Source organism: Gymnogyps californianus, chromosome 1 (genome assembly GCF_018139145.2).
Source record: "Gymnogyps californianus isolate 813 chromosome 1, ASM1813914v2, whole genome shotgun sequence".
NCBI lineage: Eukaryota > Metazoa > Chordata > Aves > Accipitriformes > Cathartidae > Gymnogyps > Gymnogyps californianus.
Window position 1 is genome coordinate 6,923,905 of NC_059471.1, and position 19,045 is coordinate 6,942,949.

The 19,045-nt window shown below is 41.5% G+C and overlaps 1 protein-coding gene across 1 annotated transcript in view; it reads left to right on the plus strand.

The window, feature by feature from the left end:
• The window catches only part of DLG2 (discs large MAGUK scaffold protein 2), a 1,037,179-nt gene that overhangs the window by 152,325 nt on the left and 865,809 nt on the right, over nucleotides 1-19,045 (plus strand). The window contains exon 6 of the mRNA XM_050914840.1: nucleotides 18,026-18,100. Coding sequence (XP_050770797.1) covers nucleotides 18,026-18,100 — 75 coding nt within the window. The remainder of the gene's footprint in view (nucleotides 1-18,025; nucleotides 18,101-19,045) is intronic.

Here is a 19,045-nt window from a genome sequence, read left to right on the forward strand (position 1 = left end):
AAAACAAAACCTGCTTTTTTTCTTGCTTTTGAGTGCTGGGACAGTGCTTGGCTAAAGTAGCGTGAGCTCCCACGTACTGAATAAAAGGGTGGTAAGCTGGGCATGTGCTTGGGGCAGGAAGAGAGGGAATCCCCTCCACAGCTGTGAAGCAGAAAACAAACTTTTTTCAGTGGCTGTTGAGCCTGGGGCCACCGTGGCCACTTGGGTGTGGAGTCCTTGCGATGAAGGAGTGGAGCTGCCTGGGCAGCCTTCACATCTCACCGCACCCATTTTACCATCTACCTGCAGGGCTCAGAGCAGTGAGGTCTGTGCTTCCCTACAGGAAAGAAACTGGTCTTTTTCTTTTCGCTAAGAAAGCTACCAGCCAGAGAAATTGGTCAAGACTCCGACATTGATTGTGCTAAATAGCAATGAAATTTGCCATGCACAGGAGAAGGGAACGATTCTTGTTATAGCTTCTGCCTGAGACTCTCATGGGCCTGAGGCCAGTCGCAGAGCTGCTGCTGTTAGGGCTGCTGCAGTCAGGAGGGGCAGAATTGCTAATTTGTTCATCTTTAAATTAACACCAGCACTCATGGGCTTCTGGTTCAGCCTGGGAACTGTGTTAAAGTTCTTAGTGACTAAGATATACAGAACTTCACGCCTTCTGAAATTTGTATTAACTTCTCTTCCTGGCTGAAGCAGGATTTATTCTGACAATTCATCTGTAATATAGCTCCTAACTACATATCCAGGATCTGCAAGATTAGCAGTTTCTCATTTTTTTGGTTTGGTTTTTTTTTTTGTGTAGCATAAACCAGTCCTAATAAAGAGGTGGTCTCATGAGATTTTCCCTTCTAGCATATAATTACTCAGATAACTCGTATTCTGGTGTTAACCTACTAACTAACCAATTGTGATGCACAGCAACCTAGCTGGAACTGGGCTCAAGTGGTATAAACAAGCTCTGACCATAAAGACATAAGTTAATGACTACATCAGTTGCCCTCTTGGAAGAGACGCAATCAGGAAAGTATTTATTTGTAGCTTGTTTGGGTGCAATATAGGACCTGAAAGGAAGAAAGAGAATATAACCCCATGTGAAAGACTGGCAATTTAATACCATCAACAGGTACTCCATAGTACACAATTTAAGATACATTAAGAGTAAATAAATCTTTCTCCACATTTGTAAGAAGATGTGTGTGTTTATGTGTTCTCTGTGTAGGTGCATAGAGCTCTAAATAGTCACTGGCTAAATTTTGCAAGATGCTGACATTAGTGATGCTGTGTTAACAGTCTGGTAGATGTCTCCTTTCTTAGTGTCTACTCCAAAACTTGGAGACCTAGTACTCTTGTTTTTCTTAATTTCTACTGTTTGACTTAGAGATAATAATGAAGCCAGTTTTGCTTTTTTTAAAGGATCAGTTTCTTTTTACAGTTTTTGCTCTATAATATTTGGGTTTCAAAAGAATTTAAGAAATGTTTAAAAAGGTGTGTCATGAAAGATTTAAAAAATCAGAGAATCCTTCCTATTGGTTTTAGGTTTTACAGAAGCTTGCTTTTACAAATATTCAGTTCATCTGGATGTTGCAGGCTCTGGTTCTAAATATAACTGCCTAATTAAAGCCTATGCTTTGGTTATCCAAGTGGAATTACCTGGATACAGTGAAGATTTTAATGCCAGAAAGGAGCATTAAATTGTCCAGTCTAAACTACTGCATTATACAGACCATCACATTTCACCCACTCACCTCATATTGTTTGTTTTTGTATGGCTTAAAAATAGACACCTGGGTAAAATCAGAGGAGAAGGAAGCGGTCACCTGGGTAAGTGGTTTTCACATGGTGGTCCGCAGAGCCACTGCTATCACAGTGGGGAATAGTTGTTATTCTTCCTGTATTAAGGCTTCCCGAGAATCAGAGCTCGTCACAGAGGTTATTTTTGACCATCTAAATCAACTACGAGCAACTCTAAACCATCTCTTTTCACCCCAGATGGCTGCTTCTCAATTTGTTTGGTTTTTGGGTCAAGTCTTTCTATAGTAGATTTCAATCATGATCATATGTACAGATAACACGAAGGCTGGAAGAACAGAGGAAAAAATAGAACTAAGCAGCAATATGACCTGCAGAAATTAGAGCAGAAGGAGCTGTTGCTAATGAAGGGTAAAGCAGTGCCAAGGATTTGAAAATCTTACACTTGGGGAGAAAAAATGAATGGAAAAAGTATCTAGTTGGAGGAAGAAAATGAAGCAGCTCAGCCTCTTTTTTGGGTTTGGGATGGGTAGTTAATGAAAACGAGGAACTGCATCCTGGGGAGAAATACTGGAGACCAATTGAGTCATCTGTTCCCATACTGCAGCCCCAACTTTGTCGAGTCATCGATAGCTGTGTGTTAGAAGCTATGACCAGGAGCCCTGGCAACCAAAATGAGCCTGTGGAAGGATGGAACTGGGGTCTGTGTCCCCAAAAGCATGGGTCTCTTCTGTCTGGGGCTGCAGGAGATTCTGAGGGTAAAAAGTAGGTGGCAGTATTTCAGGGACCATGCTGCTCAAAGATGCACTAAGCTTGGGTAGCACACGTGCAAATCCTGCCCTGTTTAATGCTCATAGTTGCATTTTATGGAAGGAGGTGACACTCAAAAATTGGAGGAGTGCAGGAGGAAGCTTTTAGGTACACTGATGGAGCCTGATTTTCCCAGACACACACGAGTCACGTTGTTCATATAAACAGCCTCAAAGGGTTCAAACCCTCTGTTTGTCATATAAACTGTAAATAGGATCATGAATTCACTGGGACCAGCTCACAGGAGTAGAGTTACTTGCAAGTAGAAGCATTAACAGATCAGGCACTTGGAGACCAATTTCAAAATATATCCCCATATGCCAGTTTCGAGTATGATATGAAATTTTACAGCCAAGTCATTAGGTAATTATATGTATGGAAGTATTTCACACCTTACTAGATGAGCTTGAATCTACCAATTGGAAGAGAACAAACTGTTGGATGCTTTACATCTAAGTGTTAAAATATCTCCTGATTTTAGAGTTGACTGAATTGCCTTTTACCCTATCATGCTTTGAGCACAAGCGTGGCTTAGCTTAGACCATCTTAATGGGTTAATTTGTTCTTAAGGAGATGGTTAGTTGGTTCTTACTTCAAGCATGTTTGAAAGTTCTCTGTTTCATATAATCTATAGTTTAATAAACTTGTCTGGCTGTTTGGCTACTGGACTAAACCTCAGTAGGGAGAAAACTTGCAGGTTCCAGTTCAGCCTGTAAACACAAATCAAGTTTGTTTTGTGCACATGTGGTTGCTCAGAGCGAGTTAAAGTTTTAGACAGAGTTGTAAGTGCTCTGGAGACTTTCTCTTTAAGATGTTATATCCACCAAGACTTTAATAGTTGGGGGAGGGTTGGTTGCTTTCTGACCACATATCTGATTCACTATGGATTTTGTAACTTTGGTAGCAGTGACCTCATTTTGGCAAAATAATGTGTGTCATTTACTGAGCCTTTTGCTGCTTTAGCAATCACAAGAATATTAGGGTTATAACCTGAGTAATTTATGGGAGAGAGATGACTCTTAAATATCCTTTTATTTTCTTGGAAAGGCTTATTTTATTGAAAACATATTTTAGCTCTGAGTGAGAATGAGAGATCCTCAGCAAAGCACCCAGGGGGAATTGTGCTGTCCAGTGTGTTGAAAAGGTAAATTGTAATGTATGGGTGTCTAGACGTTTCCTCTTGTTGCTGTCAACAGTCCAATTGGCTGTATTTTTTTTTTCCAGTGAATAGGAGCATTGATTTTCCTCTCTCTTTGGCCAGAGCTTTCATTTTACATATCTTTCCCCTTCTGTGTCTCTTTCTCTCTCCCTCCCTCTTTCTTCCCTCTCTCTCTCTTCCTCTATCTGTAAGAGAGGGAAGACTTTAAGAGCTGACAGCGAGCTTTCTAACTCAGAATGATTCATGTAAGACACCTGAAAGGCAAGCTCTGCACCAGCATCACTGCACGAAAGGTAGGGCTTTGGGGGCTAAACAGTCTGTAAAACTCTGAGCAAAGCATATAGAAGATGAGATAAATTGATTAAGTCTGTGGATCTGTCAAAGATGCAGAAAAAGTTTGGGAGAAAAGTTAAGGAGTTTTTCAGCTCTGTTGTTCGGGGTGCTTTCTTTTAATTAGAACTTTGATGTATTTTTCATAAGTGGGGGGAAAAAAAGGTGCCCCTCTGTAGCTTTGAATAATGTATATAATGTCGGGGTTTTTTTTCCGTGGATGGTAAACTATAATTATATCGCTGTTGTGCATCACAGACCTGCATGCATGTGTAAATGTGCAATTCCCTTTTTTTTCCCTGACGGATTATTTTCTGTTATACTTTCTGAAAGTTCGCCTTATCCAGCTGTTATTTATATTCACTTCCTGAATCCGAATCTGACCTAGTAATTCCGAGTGATTGTAGATGTGACGCATGAGCTCTTGCACACACCTTAATGTTTCAATCAGACACTTCAAGCAATATGTGTTTGTAGGAATCATGCTCTTAATAAAAACCCTTACAACCCAAAGCAGTCGTTTTGGCAGAGAAGTGACAGCACTTTGATAGATGGGCCCGATAGTTGTGTGTGTTGTGCTTGCTCGGAGTTAGTCGGAAAGAGGAGGGAGAGAGTAAGCGAGAGGGGGGAGAAAAAAAAAGACAGGGAAGGAGAGAGCGAGAGGGAGAGAGATTGAGAGAGAGAGAGAGAGACTTGGCAAAGGAAATCTTATGGGTATACTGAAACAGCAGATCAGAATTGTGAAACCAGAGCCAGGGCTGAAATGTGATGCTTTTGCTCTTTTGTGCTTGTTGTGGTTCTCATCTTCCCATTTAGAAGGCTGCATACCATTCAACAGAATATTTTGATCACAGATTGAACAATGCAGCAATCAAGCCTGATAAGCCACCTGGAAGTTTTGCTTGAGACGATTTCTAGTGGGTTTTCTGATCCCTGTGAGCATCATGACTGCCTTTAGCACTGTGGAGGAGGACTCGAGTTTCTTATGAGGGCCCCACTTGGAAAAGCAGGCTGTGCAGATTCAAGCCTCCGGTTCTGTTCATGCTGTTCAAAAGCTTTTCCTCACCCTTGCTGATTTGTTTTTATGATTTACATACACTCCTGTGGAGATTTACAGAATGGATTGTCTGTGCATTGTCACGACCAAGGTAGGACTGGAAACATTGCTGTTATGTGTACATATTTCTCTGCTATTTTTCTGTTCCTGTAATTAAATAGATTGAGCATGTACTGTGTCAGGTTGCAAGATAAAGTGATAAATAAGCTTTGCTTCAATAAGCATTTTGTTCTCTTTTTCTGTTGATTATGCAGTTTGTTTCTATATCACTTCCTAAATTATATGTAATTTACTTATTTTTACTAGCAAAAGGAAAATTATTTCGTATTTTGTCTTAGCCTATGCTTGTGTCTATTAATATCTCTAGCTACTAGAGCACTTCCAGAATACATGGTATAATGCACGTATTTTCTCAGCTTATCAGTTTATTCTGTAAACTAAAGAATAATAATAATTAAAAAAGGGGCATTATATGGGTCCTAGGATTTTAAAGAGGCCAATCAGATGTAGTTTAGGTAGTCATGATGTTTCTGATTGGAGAGATGCAAGTTTCTTGTGGCTTATTGTGGCTTTTGGGGGGAAAAACATAGCTTACTTTGCATCTCTAGGCCTGAAAAATAAAAATGCCTTGATCCCAATTCAGCACTCCTATACTGATGTTAGATCTAACCTGACTGTTTGGGGATGGTCCTTCTAAATAATTCCTTCCAGATGTGCATGTAAACAATTTTTTATCCACAACAATGGTGGCAGGCTAAGGACTTCAGCGTTAAGGATACTTCCCAACTTAAAGATCTAGGGTAGGGATAAGCTGAACGATTCTTTGAGATGTCCTCAAACTTAGCAAACGAACTTTATGTTAAATGACAGGGAGATAATTAGGGAACTCCCTTTCTGTTGCTACAGGGCAGGCAGCTCACTGCATGTTTGTAACCGCATTTACACATGGTGATAGTATTTATAAGGAGCCGTTACCAGGGGAAGTCCAGACATTGGGGTTCAGTACAGTTGCTCCCTGTTCTGGTTTATTTTTGATGAATTTCATCATTTCCATAGGACTTGCAAAATGCCTGGGGTAGCCAGAACACCTGAAGGCTGCATAAATGATAAGGCAAACCAACGGTTAGCACTGCTGTCATCAATGCTGTCATTTTTTGTGTCACGGCCATGCAAAATGGGTACCCCCATCTGTGACATGGAGAAGAGCAGGAGGAGAAACCCCAGGCACCCATGGGCAGCAGCAAGGGGTGGCGGGTGACCGCCGCAGAGAGCAGGGAGCACGGTGGAGCCGCAGAAACAGATGCGAGCTGTCATTCCCATCTTGCCGGTGGAGAAACCCATATGGGGAAAGAACAGGAGGTGAATGAGGCCACAGAAGGAGCGTACGCTCCTTCTGTGGCCTCATTCACCTCCTGTTCTTTCCAGGTCCTTCTGGCTCCCACAAGCCGTGCTGGATCTGAGACTATGTCCTCAACCTGCCCTGGAGCAGAGCGGAGGCACCCACGGGTGCCCGTTGACACAATACTGGTGAAAAGCACTCAGCAGTGGTGGTGCAGCACTGCTGAACAAAGCTTGGATGGATGCAGGATTATGCTAAACATCCAATTTACACTCCCAGACGTTACTTTCCAATTGAAAATAAGCAGGAAGGTTGAAAAAAAGAGCTGTGATTAGCCCTACTTCTGGGTGTCTGGTGGTGCAGTGGGGACCTGCGATCGCAACTCATCCTTGGCCTTGAGAGTTTGGCAAGAAGGTGTGTAGTAACTGGATTTGGGACACTGGAATAAGTCTACTTTTAAGATGGTATAATTGGGAGAAAGTGGCCCAGTGCCTTTTTTTTTATATATCAAGAGACACCGCTTTATTTATTTTATCAATTGGTGATGAAAGTCTCCACTGAACATTTTCCCACGGCCTCCTGGGCATTAACGAATGTAGACTCATCGTCATCTCACTACTGCTGCTGCTCTGAGCAGGGCTCCCAACTCCATCTACACATAATATTTTTCCTCCCAGCTTTTCTGTCTCTTGAATCTGCCACTAAATGGCTGAAATGATCTGAAAGTCAAGCATATAAGCCTCAAATATTCAACTCCAGATATTCAGTTTTTGCTGCCAACTTTGATGTTGGAATGAGATAGGATTGTGAATTGTAGGTGACCTGCCATTTGGATGCATGTGGGAACACCATATTAACATATGTAATTGAGCTGAATAATGGCAAAAATCTAGTTTCAGAACACTTTCATATTGCAAAGGCTTGAAGCCAAATAAATTACAGTTGATTTCCTCATCTTGTTTGGTGCCATATTTAAATAGCTGCACCAGTGATGTTATATTGTATTGACCCATAATCTGCTCTTACTTGCTTTATTGTGCATTGGAGTAAATCTACTTCCTTTAAATCTACAAAATTTTTATGGCATCTGTTTATGCCAGTTTTCACCAATATAGTAAGAACAGGCCTTTTTCAGAACATTTGAGATTTTTAAAAAATTCATTTCAATAAGGATGAATTCTACAGAGCAACAGTATGGTCATTTTTGGCCTCCGATCCTTTAATTATCCTTATTTGAATATCCATTTGCCTGATTTGTGCAAATAATTGCCATTCTCATTCTTGGAAAAGTGGACTTTAATGTCAAGAGGGAGTAAATACATCAGTTTTATTCTTCAGATCTTATAAATAATAAAAAGGGAGTAAAAGATGAATGCTATTTAAACTGCAAAAGATGAACACTTTAAAAAGTTGACATTTTAAACACATGGTCATTAAATTTAGTCTGGAATTTTCAGTATTTCCAGTCTATAGAAAATGACATAAATGTTGTGGTGGAATGACTATGCCCTCGTAGATTATGTACGGTGGATCTAAAGATCCTGCTTTGAACTCTGTATGGTGAAAGACGCCATCTAATAAAATTAATTTCTGACATACGTTGCCAACTCTTAAATCCTACTGACATTATTTTTTCAGCCAAAAGGTAAGATATGTTTAAGATAGATTTAAGATATTAATTTGTACAAATTCTTCCTCTCCTTTTTTATTTCCTTCACGTTTCCATGCATTTCTGAACTCAGGACTTAGGAAATGCTGAATCAGTCAAGGAGGACTTCTTATGGTCTCCTAGTTTATTTTAAGTGATCACGTTCCCAGCATAGCTTCTTTCTTTTAATGTCACATAAAGCATGTGGATTTGTGGCATTATTTTATCATTAGGAAGGATTCAGTATAAATAAAAGCTTAGCTTAACTCCATCCCAGCGGGAGCACCAGGAGTTTTTGAAAAGGAAGAACATTCCCACTGTGCCTCCCAACAGTCAGAGGCAACATGCTGCCCTCTCCCCTAGCTATCAGCTCCCCTTCCATCCTTCTGCCTTTTACAGAATTATGAATACAACAGTAGCTGTGGCTGGTGAAAAAGAAAATAGATAGCTCAGTGTTGCCCGACAAGACTCACTATAACAGGGGCTGCTTCACTGAAACCCACAGTTCTTGGTGTCAGGTGGCTTAGAAAATATGATCAGCTTTCCCTGGAAAAAAAAACCCAAAAGCTTTCTGGCCCTTGCTGCTACAAAGGAGAGCTCAGAGGTGGAAACTCTAAAGGTTTAAAACCCAGAAGGCCAAGGAAGGGAAATCAAAATGTATTTTTCTTTTTTAAATCTCATGATTTCAACGTGTCAGATTCAGGCTTTTTGATACTTGCAGCTGGCAATCACAGCACCAAAAAAAAAAAGAGAATTGAATAATACAAGTGGCCATCCAGTCCTCTGTCATAAGTAGGGCTAGCTAAAGACCTTCTCCTAGGACAGAGATTTTAAAACTTCCTGGGCAATCTAGTCTAATATTTTATTATCCTTAACATTAGTAATGGCCCTAAGAACTGTCAATGTTGGTTGCCACTGGTGTCGCCTCTTGTTTTATTTGGGAGCTGTATTTTGAGGTTTGCTTAAAATCCCAGATTTTATCACCTGAAAGCTTCTGTGTTTTGAGAAGAGCTTGCAAAGATACACACAAAGACTAGACACCAAATAAAATAATCCCAATTTATTCACAAAACCTAAACCACTTGCTGTTTGTTGCCTGACTCCCAAGTTCGCAGCACTGAGCACTGGCAGCAGTAGGGTTCCTGTGATCCAGAGCTGTGTCCCCCAGCTCGTAAACCAGAGAATTGGCCACCTTCAGACCCAGGGAGAATGCCCAGCTTGAAACTGTTGGTTTTGTTAGCTACAAAAATAGATTTCCATAATCAAAATGTTAAAAATTCTGCAACAATTACTCCTTCTTAGAGATTCTTGTTGCCAGTTTCCAATTAATTCTGTAGTGGTTTAAGCCAGATCACTCACTACACAGGTTCCATGTTTAATTCAAGTGTCACTGACCTCTGTGGGACCAGACAATTAAATGAAAATGTGATTATTCATGTGAATGGAAAAAAGATCTTGTATATTTGGGGGCTTTTTTTTAGAGTTAATGTTGTTAGTTCATTCCACTAGTGAAGAAGTTTGGGGTTTTGTTTTTAGTTTTTTAAAATTCTGTGTTAGTCGAGTTTCGTAAATTAACAATATCTCTCTTTTCATGGCTGTCCGTCCAGCACCTTTTCTAAAGATTTAGTTCAAATGTTCAAAAGAAGGAAATAAAGATGGAAGGAAAAAACTGTTTTGTGATGGTGCTGGGAAGCAGGGTGATATGCTTGTTTATGTTGTTAACCCATATGAAGGTTAAATGTGTACAATTCCGACTGGCAAGGCTGCCAGGAGCCAGCAACATCTGTCTATCCTATCTTCTTCTGCTCAACCAGCAATATATTTGGAACAGGGGACACCAATGGCAAAACTCTGACAGATGTGTGAGCAGAAGTCTCAATATGTGCAATGGTTGTGGAAAATAAGAAGCCACAGCGGTGTGGTGGGTTGACCCTGGCTGGATGCCAGGTGCCCACCAAAGCCGCTCTGTCACTCCCCTCCTCAGCTGGACAGGGGAGAGAAAATATAACGAAAGGCTCAGGGGCCGAGATAAGGACAGGGAGAGATCACTCACCAATTACCGTCATGGGCAAAACAGACCTGACTTGGGGAAATTAGTTTAATTTATTACCAGTCAAATCAGAGTAGGATAATGAGAAATAAAACCAAATCTTAAAAACACCTTCCCCCACCCCTCCCTTCTTCCCAGGCTTAACTTTACTCCTGATCTTATCTACCTCCTCCCCCCAAGCAGTGCAGTGGGATGGAGAATCGGGGTTTGGGTCAGTTCATCACACGTTGTCTCTGCTGCTCCTTCCTCCTCGGGGGGAAGACTCCTCACACTCTTCCCCTGCTCCAGCGTGGGGTCCCTCCCACAGGAGACAGTCCTTCATGAACTTCTCCAGCGTGAGTCCTTTCCATGGGCTACAGTTCTTCACGAACTGCTCCAGCGTGGGTCCCTTCCATGAGGTGCAGTCCTTCAGGAACAGACTGCTCCAGCGTGGGTCCCCCATGGGGTCACAAGCCCTGCCAGCAAACCTGCTCCAGCGTGGGCTCCTCTCTCCACGGGGCCACAGGTCCTGCCAGGAGCCTGCTCCAGCACAGGTTTCCCACGGGGCCACAGCCTCCATCGAGCATCCACCTGCTCTGGTGTGGGGTCCTCCACGGGCTGCAGGTGGATATCTGCTCCACCGTGGACCTCCATGGGCTGCCGGGGGACAGCCTGCCTCACCATGGTCTTCCTCACGGGCTGCAGGGGAATCTCTGCTCTGGCACCTGGAGCACCTCCTCCCCCTCCTTCTTCACTGCCCTTGGTGTCTGTAGAGTTGTTCCTGTCACATATTCTCGCTCCTCTCTCTGGCTGCAATTGCTGCTGTGCAGTAACTTTCCCCCTTCTTAAATCTGTTATCCCAGAGGCGCTACCACCGTTGCTGATGAGCTCAGCCTTGACCAGCGGCGGGTCCATCTTGGAGCCGGCTGGCGTTGGCTGTGTTGGACATAGGGAAAGCTTCTAGCAGCTTCTCACAGAAGCCACCCCTGTAGCCCCTTGCTACCAAAACCTTGCCATGCGATCAAGTATGGAACCAACATCTGGCTTACACCCTGGGTATGGTATGACTCTTCTGTAGGTCTCTCCCACTCCACACACTCATCACCCCACTTTGCAGCATGAAGTTAAGAGTAAAGCAGAGGAGAGCTATAAAATTTGCACCCTGTCTTTTTGTCAGCATTAGCTTTCCTTTTCCCATAGTCCCAATGTGGAAGACAAGGCAAAATTCAGAGTGTCTCCTCCTCAATAGCATCAGTGTGAATCTGAGAGAGGAGTTGCTGTGGCTTGGCTAGTTGACTTTGAAACTACCAGTCTACGTTAAGTATATCATTATAAATCCCTGTTGGTAGTGTGCCGTGCTTGGGAAAGGTAGGGGCAGGTCTTGTGTCCCAGTAGGATACTGTGGATTCCCCAAGTGAGGGGGAAACCCTCATTCAGCATTTAGCCAACACACTTGACTCCCAGCACCAACCCAGTTGATTTAAAGGATATTTTTAGAACTTGGCTGAAGAATGGAAAAATGTGGAGGTGGCACCACTGGAGTGACCTCACTGTTCCAGCCTCTCTCATTTAAAGCAGCAGCAAAACCAGTCCCAAGATGCTCTCAGAAGGGCAGAATGGTAAATCAGATCAGGTCATCTGCTGGAGGTGGAGAGCAGGTCCACACACTATACACCAGCTGTTGGTCTCACTTCGCAGAGGCGAATCCACTATGAGGTTAAGTTAGATTATTCGTTATGGTGGCCTGACGCCAATGCAAATAGCTAATACTTAGAATATTTATTTATGCTGAAGTGCTTTTGTAATAGGCCTTACTGAAGGAAATAGGCCTGTTCACCCCCCAGTTATGTTGTGTTAATCTGAAAAAACTCAATATAGAGCTTTGAAAAGGTATACACGTAAAGAATGAGGTTCAATTTATTTTGTGGGACTTCCTACAAGATCAGCACTATGTGTCCGAGAGGCTGTAGAGTCAGTCCCAAAATTAGGAAATTATAAAGCTGGGTATAAATACTGAGGTTGAACCAGTGCCTCAGGTGTTGTAGACTAGTATAATCTTACCAAAACCAGCAGAGCTGTAGAGAGCTACACTATGTGAGGATCTGATTTAAATTTAGCTGGATATGAAACAAAAAAACCCCACATTTCTATGTGCCCGCATATTGTTGATAGTGCGAAATAGATCTGGGCAACATTTGTTATTTTTTCTTTGCAAGACTTCAGGCTTTGAATCATTGCAGTTTGAAATCATAAACTGAGTAGCTAAGTTTTTTGTGCTGAATTTCCTGGCTATAACAAACCTGAAACAAAGGAAACATAATGATTTTCCCCCCAGAGATTCACATTTAGCTAAAATCAAGATCTTTTTCTATAGTCATTATTAGGTGCTGATGAGCACTTCAAACTGTGGTGTTTTCCTGCCAGACCCTAAAAGTGTAATAGTGCTGAATCCATGCAATTTACATGTAATTTAGTAAACTCTATGCTGAAGTGGTACTTGAGGACAGCTTTGATGACTGTGGGTTGGCTGCTGGCTAAACTGCACAGTCTTAGAAGAGCAGGAAGATCCTTTTCATTGATTACCATTTATCTTAGCTGGAGAACAGACTCATAGATGTCTAACAGATGGGGAGTGTATCTGAGTATTTATTTCAAATCTTTATTTACCAATGTTAAATTTTGGAACAATTATTGTTAGCCTCTAGCTTTTGGATTTCAAACATTATGAATGTAAACTGATGAGACACGTGTCATCTTTTCTAGAAAAAAAAATCATTTTTGGGGGGGAGTCTCAAGAAAATTACACAGAAAAAACCAATGTGCATTGCATATGTAATGTCTTATAATTATATCTTGTCAAAAGCTCAACTTTTTTCTCCCTTATTCTTTAGAAATATGGTAATTGTCCCTTTTCCCTTGTAGTTAATTATAAATTTCAGGAAGAATTAAGTCTGTTAAATCTCTTCTTCCCCCTCTTCCCCCTCCCTTGGTCTCTATGGCAGCAGCAGGAATAGAAGGGAATTACTTTGATCTCCATTTCTGAGTGACATTTCGTTTCTTCCGAGCGTTGACCTTGTTTAGTACAACTGAAATTTTCAATAGATTTCATTAGATTATAATTTGCTGATCTTAGGGAGATGTCTTTATTGAGATTGGTTTTAACTATGAAAGGAGAAGGGTGATTTGTTTCATAAATCTATGAACAGCTCTATAAACTGAGAAAAGAAAATGTTCAATTAACTGCTCAGGCAGATACGGTTAGGGCACTACTGCACAGCAGTGGAGAGCTGCAGATGTAAGGAAGGGTGGAAGATACTGAGCAAGAAAAAGAAAACAAGAGAGCCTATCCTGGCTCAATTAATGATAGTGCTGCTTAATGATAGCAGAGCTATACATCCTTAGCAGATCCCTTCTCTAATATTTGGAGGGCCTGGGTGGAGGTGGGAAGATAATTTCCTAGTGCCAAGGTGAGCTGCATTTTTATGCGTTTGACATAGCTGGGCCTGACCGAATGGATTCTTTGCAACGTCCAATAGGCCACTAAAAGCAGAAACGATGTGTCTCCTGGCATGCATCCTCAACATAAACATGCATTTCTTTTGTGTTTTAATCTGTTTGCTACTACCATGCAAATTTCCTTCTGTCTCCCTTCACCTGATGCAAGACTTCTGAAAAACGAGAGGATGTGTGCAGTCAAGGAGAAGGGAATGGTTATTTATGAGTGAATCATTAGGTCAGGGCTATGGCCTAGTATATGATTATATTTTACCCAGTCTGAGACCTCTAGTTGAGATCTACAATTTTCATTTCTCCAGAGAATCATCTGCATCAGAGAAGCTAATTTGCAAGGATGTGTAGGAGTAGCTAAGTATGTTCCACTGGGTTTGATTTCAGCCAACTCTTTTGCTACTGGAGACCTCACTCAAGGACTTGTATATGATTTGCAAGTCATATTCTTGGCCATTCTAGTGGATACAAATGGAATCTCACCTGTGACTGCTTTTGACTCTGATCACCAATATCTTCTCTGAGAAAGAATATTAAATCAGATCTTAAAGAGTGCTGCAGTTCAGTGAGCCCTGAACCTTTGGCAGATAAAATATTCCTAAATATCCTCTCTGGATTTTGTTACATCTCCCTGCAGAGCTAAGACCTGCCTCCAGATGTGTCTCCAGCCACAGTCACATTAGGCAATATTTGGCCATCCAAATTTGGTATTGATGATATATATATAATTTCTCCCTGCCTGTGAGAAAGTGGCAATAAGCTATATGTACTTGCTCTTAAAGTCCTCCAAACACCCTTAACAGTCACTACGGTTGATCACACAACACAAAAGAGGAATTGTTCCTTGAAATCTTACCCAGAGCCTGCTGATGTGCAACTGCATCTCTGTCACCTGAAACCTCTCTTGTACAGTGCCACAAGGCTCTCACCTTCCGATTCAATATTTAATATGCAATATTTCCCACTGCAATATTACAGTGGGCACTGATGCTACCATTCTGCATTATATTAATGTATCTGCAAGATACATTACACTGATGTTTCTAGCCAGTGCTAATAGCAGTCATTTATTTCAACACCTGACTGAGAAAAGCACGTAGAAAAGAAGTTGCTTAAAGGTTGCATGCTAGGAAGGTAGATGTTGTGCACAGACTCTGAAGGGCTTGCAGCCTTGGTTTTGTCATCTGAAGCTGGTGCTTTTCTGTCTCCTGATTACCTATGGGGTCTGCATTTCTGGATGCTTGATAAACCTATTGGTTTGGGAATTACATGTAACAGTGCCTCCAGGGAAGGAATTGCAGTCTCTAACTGACTAGGAGGTTAGCATCTCTATCTGACTTTGGCCATCGCTTCATTGCTTCCTAACTGTATTATTGCTATGCAATTTATCAAGGATTTAAAGCATCAACCCAGAAAAAAAGCTGTGACTGATGCTGAATTCAGCATTGGGAATGGACTTATGCTTTTGTGTCCCAAGGTCTCTTTATACAAGAATTACACAAGCTGAAGATCTTAGTGCATATTTTGAAGGCTCTGATTGCATGAAGCTGTGATAAAGCCTAAGCCTGGACAGCTGTGTCTATCACTACATTGGAGCTGTCTCAAGGGTGAAGCTTAGAGCAGGAGGCCGGGAGTCCTCAAAGAAAGGGAGTAAAACAAGACTGTGGAAATCACTCGTTCATAAGCTATAGAGAAACAGCCTCTCTGTTTCCATTTCAGATGGAGAACTCTTTTATTGGAACATATTCTCCCAAACAGCAAGGCAAGACATACTCTTTTTGCATACAAATATTAGTAAACATGAAAAGCAAACTACAGGTAATTCTGTCCTCCCTTGAAGGCTGTCTGAAGAAAGATGATTTGAAATGATGGATTTTCTTCACTTTCCAGATTTTTAACTTTCCAGTGTAGTGGTGGACCAGGGTCTATAGTCCTTATGCTCACCAAACTCCTAGGCTGGGGAAAATGTTAGCAGTAATAATCAAATGGAATTAATTCCTTTTACAGCTTGCAAATAATGCCCAACATGTTTATTCCTATGCTTACTTGTATTGCCTATGCTTGCAGAATACTTTATGTAGTGTTGACCTTTTGGGTAATTTTTTTTTAGATGGTGTCTCTAGGTGTGACATGTTGGAGCTTTTGGCTGATTTAAAAAAAAATTAAAAATTGAGCACTTTTATGAGGAGAAGCGTTACCAGCAGCTGATATACAACCTTATTTCTTAGAACTATTTCAACTAGGTGAGGGTGTAAGATATAAACGGTATGAAAAGCATTGTTTTTTACACCACAATACAAAAAGTAGTGATCGTTCAAACAAGAAATCAGCTGTAATTTAAAAAAAAAATCCAACCCCAAATCCCCAAAAAGCTGTAGGAGAAAAGCGTTCGGTCCTAGCCCTCGAACTACGTACGTTTCTCAGACAATACCAGTGCAATGTCATGTTATCAGCACAGTAATTCAAATATCCAACTGTGAAAGGCCAAACTCTGCAGGTCACCCTACAGCCCAGAGGCACGATCAGCCCAGTCCTTGTGCTGAAACATTGGGATCTCTGGCGAACTGCTGCCTACAACCAATTCCCAGTTACCTCTGTCTTTCTGGCCTTTGAATATGCAGCATGCGTCATGTGGTTCTGGGCCTTGGGACAATTTTGGTATGAATCTCAAAGTCAAGAATACTTGCAGAGTGTTAACCCCTCCTGCTATGAGATCTGGAGCTTTTATTTTGCAGAAGTAACCTCTTTAAGAATGTGAGGAGTCTTTTTGAGGAGTCTCCTGACAAACTTGTTATACATGGTTACCTGAGTTTGTCAGATCAGGCTTTTCAATTAGAAAAATGTTTCCTGTCCAAAGCAAATTATTAATTTTCTTGCCTTTATCTTGCCTTGGATTAGAGACTGAAGATGTACAATTGGTAAAGAAAGGAAAAAATAATTACCAATATTTCATGCAGTCTTTTGATCAAAATTCATTTATAGTTTTATTATTTTGATAGGATTACATAGTTTGCCGTTGCATTCATCCCTTCCTTACAGGAGATAACACACACCCGCAGGATATTGCTGCCATGATAGCAGTGACTTTTTCAAATCCTTTTAAGCAAGACTTTCTAAACTTTCATCTAAAGGTACAATGCTTGCTTGCTAGCTGTTTTTCTGAATATTCTTTAAAGTTGTCTAAGTGAAACTATAAAAGATAACCAGTTTTTAAGGTTTGGGGAATATAAAGCTGAAACTGATATGCACAGTATTTCCTTTTTTTTTTACTTATAAAAGTATTTAGTATTGCAATGCAAATGTTTACTTTTTGGAGATAAAGAACAAAGCACTAATAGTGCTTTGTTAGTTAATGTTCTTAAATCAGACTCAAAATTGAAAATCGTGTGAAGCCTAACAATTAGTGTTTGCAGAGGTTGCTCTCCTTTGCTCTCAGCATGGGGAAAAGAAAGGTGTAATGTAGTTGTTTGCGATATATCTGGCTTAAATGAAAATAAAAGGAAGGAAGCTTTTTTTTTTTCCATATAGTTTCCAGCTTCAGGAACACACGTGATTACAAGAGTCCTCCAATTCAAGGAGCTAAATAATAGTTTGACTCTTATGTGAAATGCTGAGAGTAATGGTGGCAGACACCAGAATTTATTCTGAACTTTTCTTCAGGGACTCTGACCCAATCTGCTGTGCAATTCATTCTGATGGGCTCCAAACCTTTGCTAAAATGTAATCGAATCACTGCAAATGCAAGGGAAATTACAGGAAGATCAGCCTGAAGGCCTGATGGTTGCACCTTGCACTGCCATGTGGAACATTAGACTTTAAATTAACCCCTCACTCTTTTGGTTCTGCAAAGTTTCAGGGAACTGCAGGAGTCTTGGGTACTTGCTCCATGTCCTCCGGGGGCCAATCTGGGGAGCAAGCAGAGCGTTCTGCTCAACAAAGAAACACAGCCTAAAAATTTGGGACAGACTCACTCCTCCTGGAAAATAGCCCTGGGGTGGCTCAGGCTGCAGTTATCACTGATTCAAAGAGGACATAATGGAAAAAAGCAGCCTGTCATGAAATGGGGGGCAAAAAGCCAATCTCTACCTACTGCCTAAAGCTCCGCTGTTCTCTGAATGCTCCAGTGTGGAGGAAAGCCAGATGGCACATGCTTGGGGTTCAGAGTGGATGAAGGATATGTTCACCCGCATAACTGAGAACTTCAAAGCAAAATTAATGGATAACTGTTGAGGCCTTTTTGGTCCTGCGAACTGCAGATTATTTTCCCTACATGACAGTGGAAAATGACTTTGTGAGGTGTAATGCATACTAGCAAACTCCTAGATGCTCCATCTGGAATGGAGTCCATTGCGCCTAGCGATTGCAGCACATACTGTGTTGTGTATAATGCCATTTTCACTTATTTGCAGCAGAGCCATGGCAGATGCCCATCCCACAAATGCTCAGTCGAAACACCTGCCTGGATACCCATTCAGCACTCTACCGTAAGTTTGAGCCTTTTAATACAAAGATTTGAGAGACTGAATGGTAAGTCTCTGTGTTTGGAGCAGCCCTGTCGCGTAAAATTTCCATACTCAATGCATTTGAGAAAGAACAGAAACAAGTCCTAAGGACAGACCAAACTCCTTGGGAAGCCTGAGCTGTTGAAATGTTGGGTAGTGGCTTAGCAGGGCTTCTCCAGAAGTTTAGGCTCTTTGGGAATTTAATTCAGTCCACATGGAGCAATGGGGATCAGTGGCAAGCGTGGTATGGTTGGTGGTGGTGTCCAGCTCAGAGGAGTGTGGAGTTACTGTTGATTGCTATAACTCTGGGCTCCAGCCGAGTGTGATGACTGGGAGCCTGCTAGTTTTGCCTGGTCATGAACACAGTTTGTGGGAATTCATTCATAAGCTCCTGCAGGGTCTGCCAGAATCAGCTGACATTTAAAGCACCAGGCTGTTCCCAGACCCAGGTGGTGACACAAGGAAGGGGAGATGCGTCTTTTCTTTTCCACATTCTCATGGAAGAAAGAAAGACTGACAATTCCAAGTGCTTTACGGACTAAGTGGGAAAATTTGCCCGGTGGAGGTAACAACAATTTTTTGGGATGATGGGCAGTGAGTGAACTTTAGTCTGCTGGGTTTATAGGAAATGACCTTTGTAAATGCTTTCCTCCTCCTGCCAATTAGATTACTTCAGTGAGATTTGCTTTTAACTATCAAAGACACAGTAATATTTGAAGAGAAAAAAGAAACTGCGGTCAAGTTGACACTGCATTGATTTATATCTTGTCTGAACATACATTGTAGATAGAGCCAAATCCTTGGATGCTGGAAGTTAGAGTAGAGGGCTGACTAATAGAGCTATGATGATTTATCTCAGCTGAGGAGTTGGCAGGATTTAGTTGACATTTTCTTTGGCTCTGGACCACAACATGATGTTGGTCCACA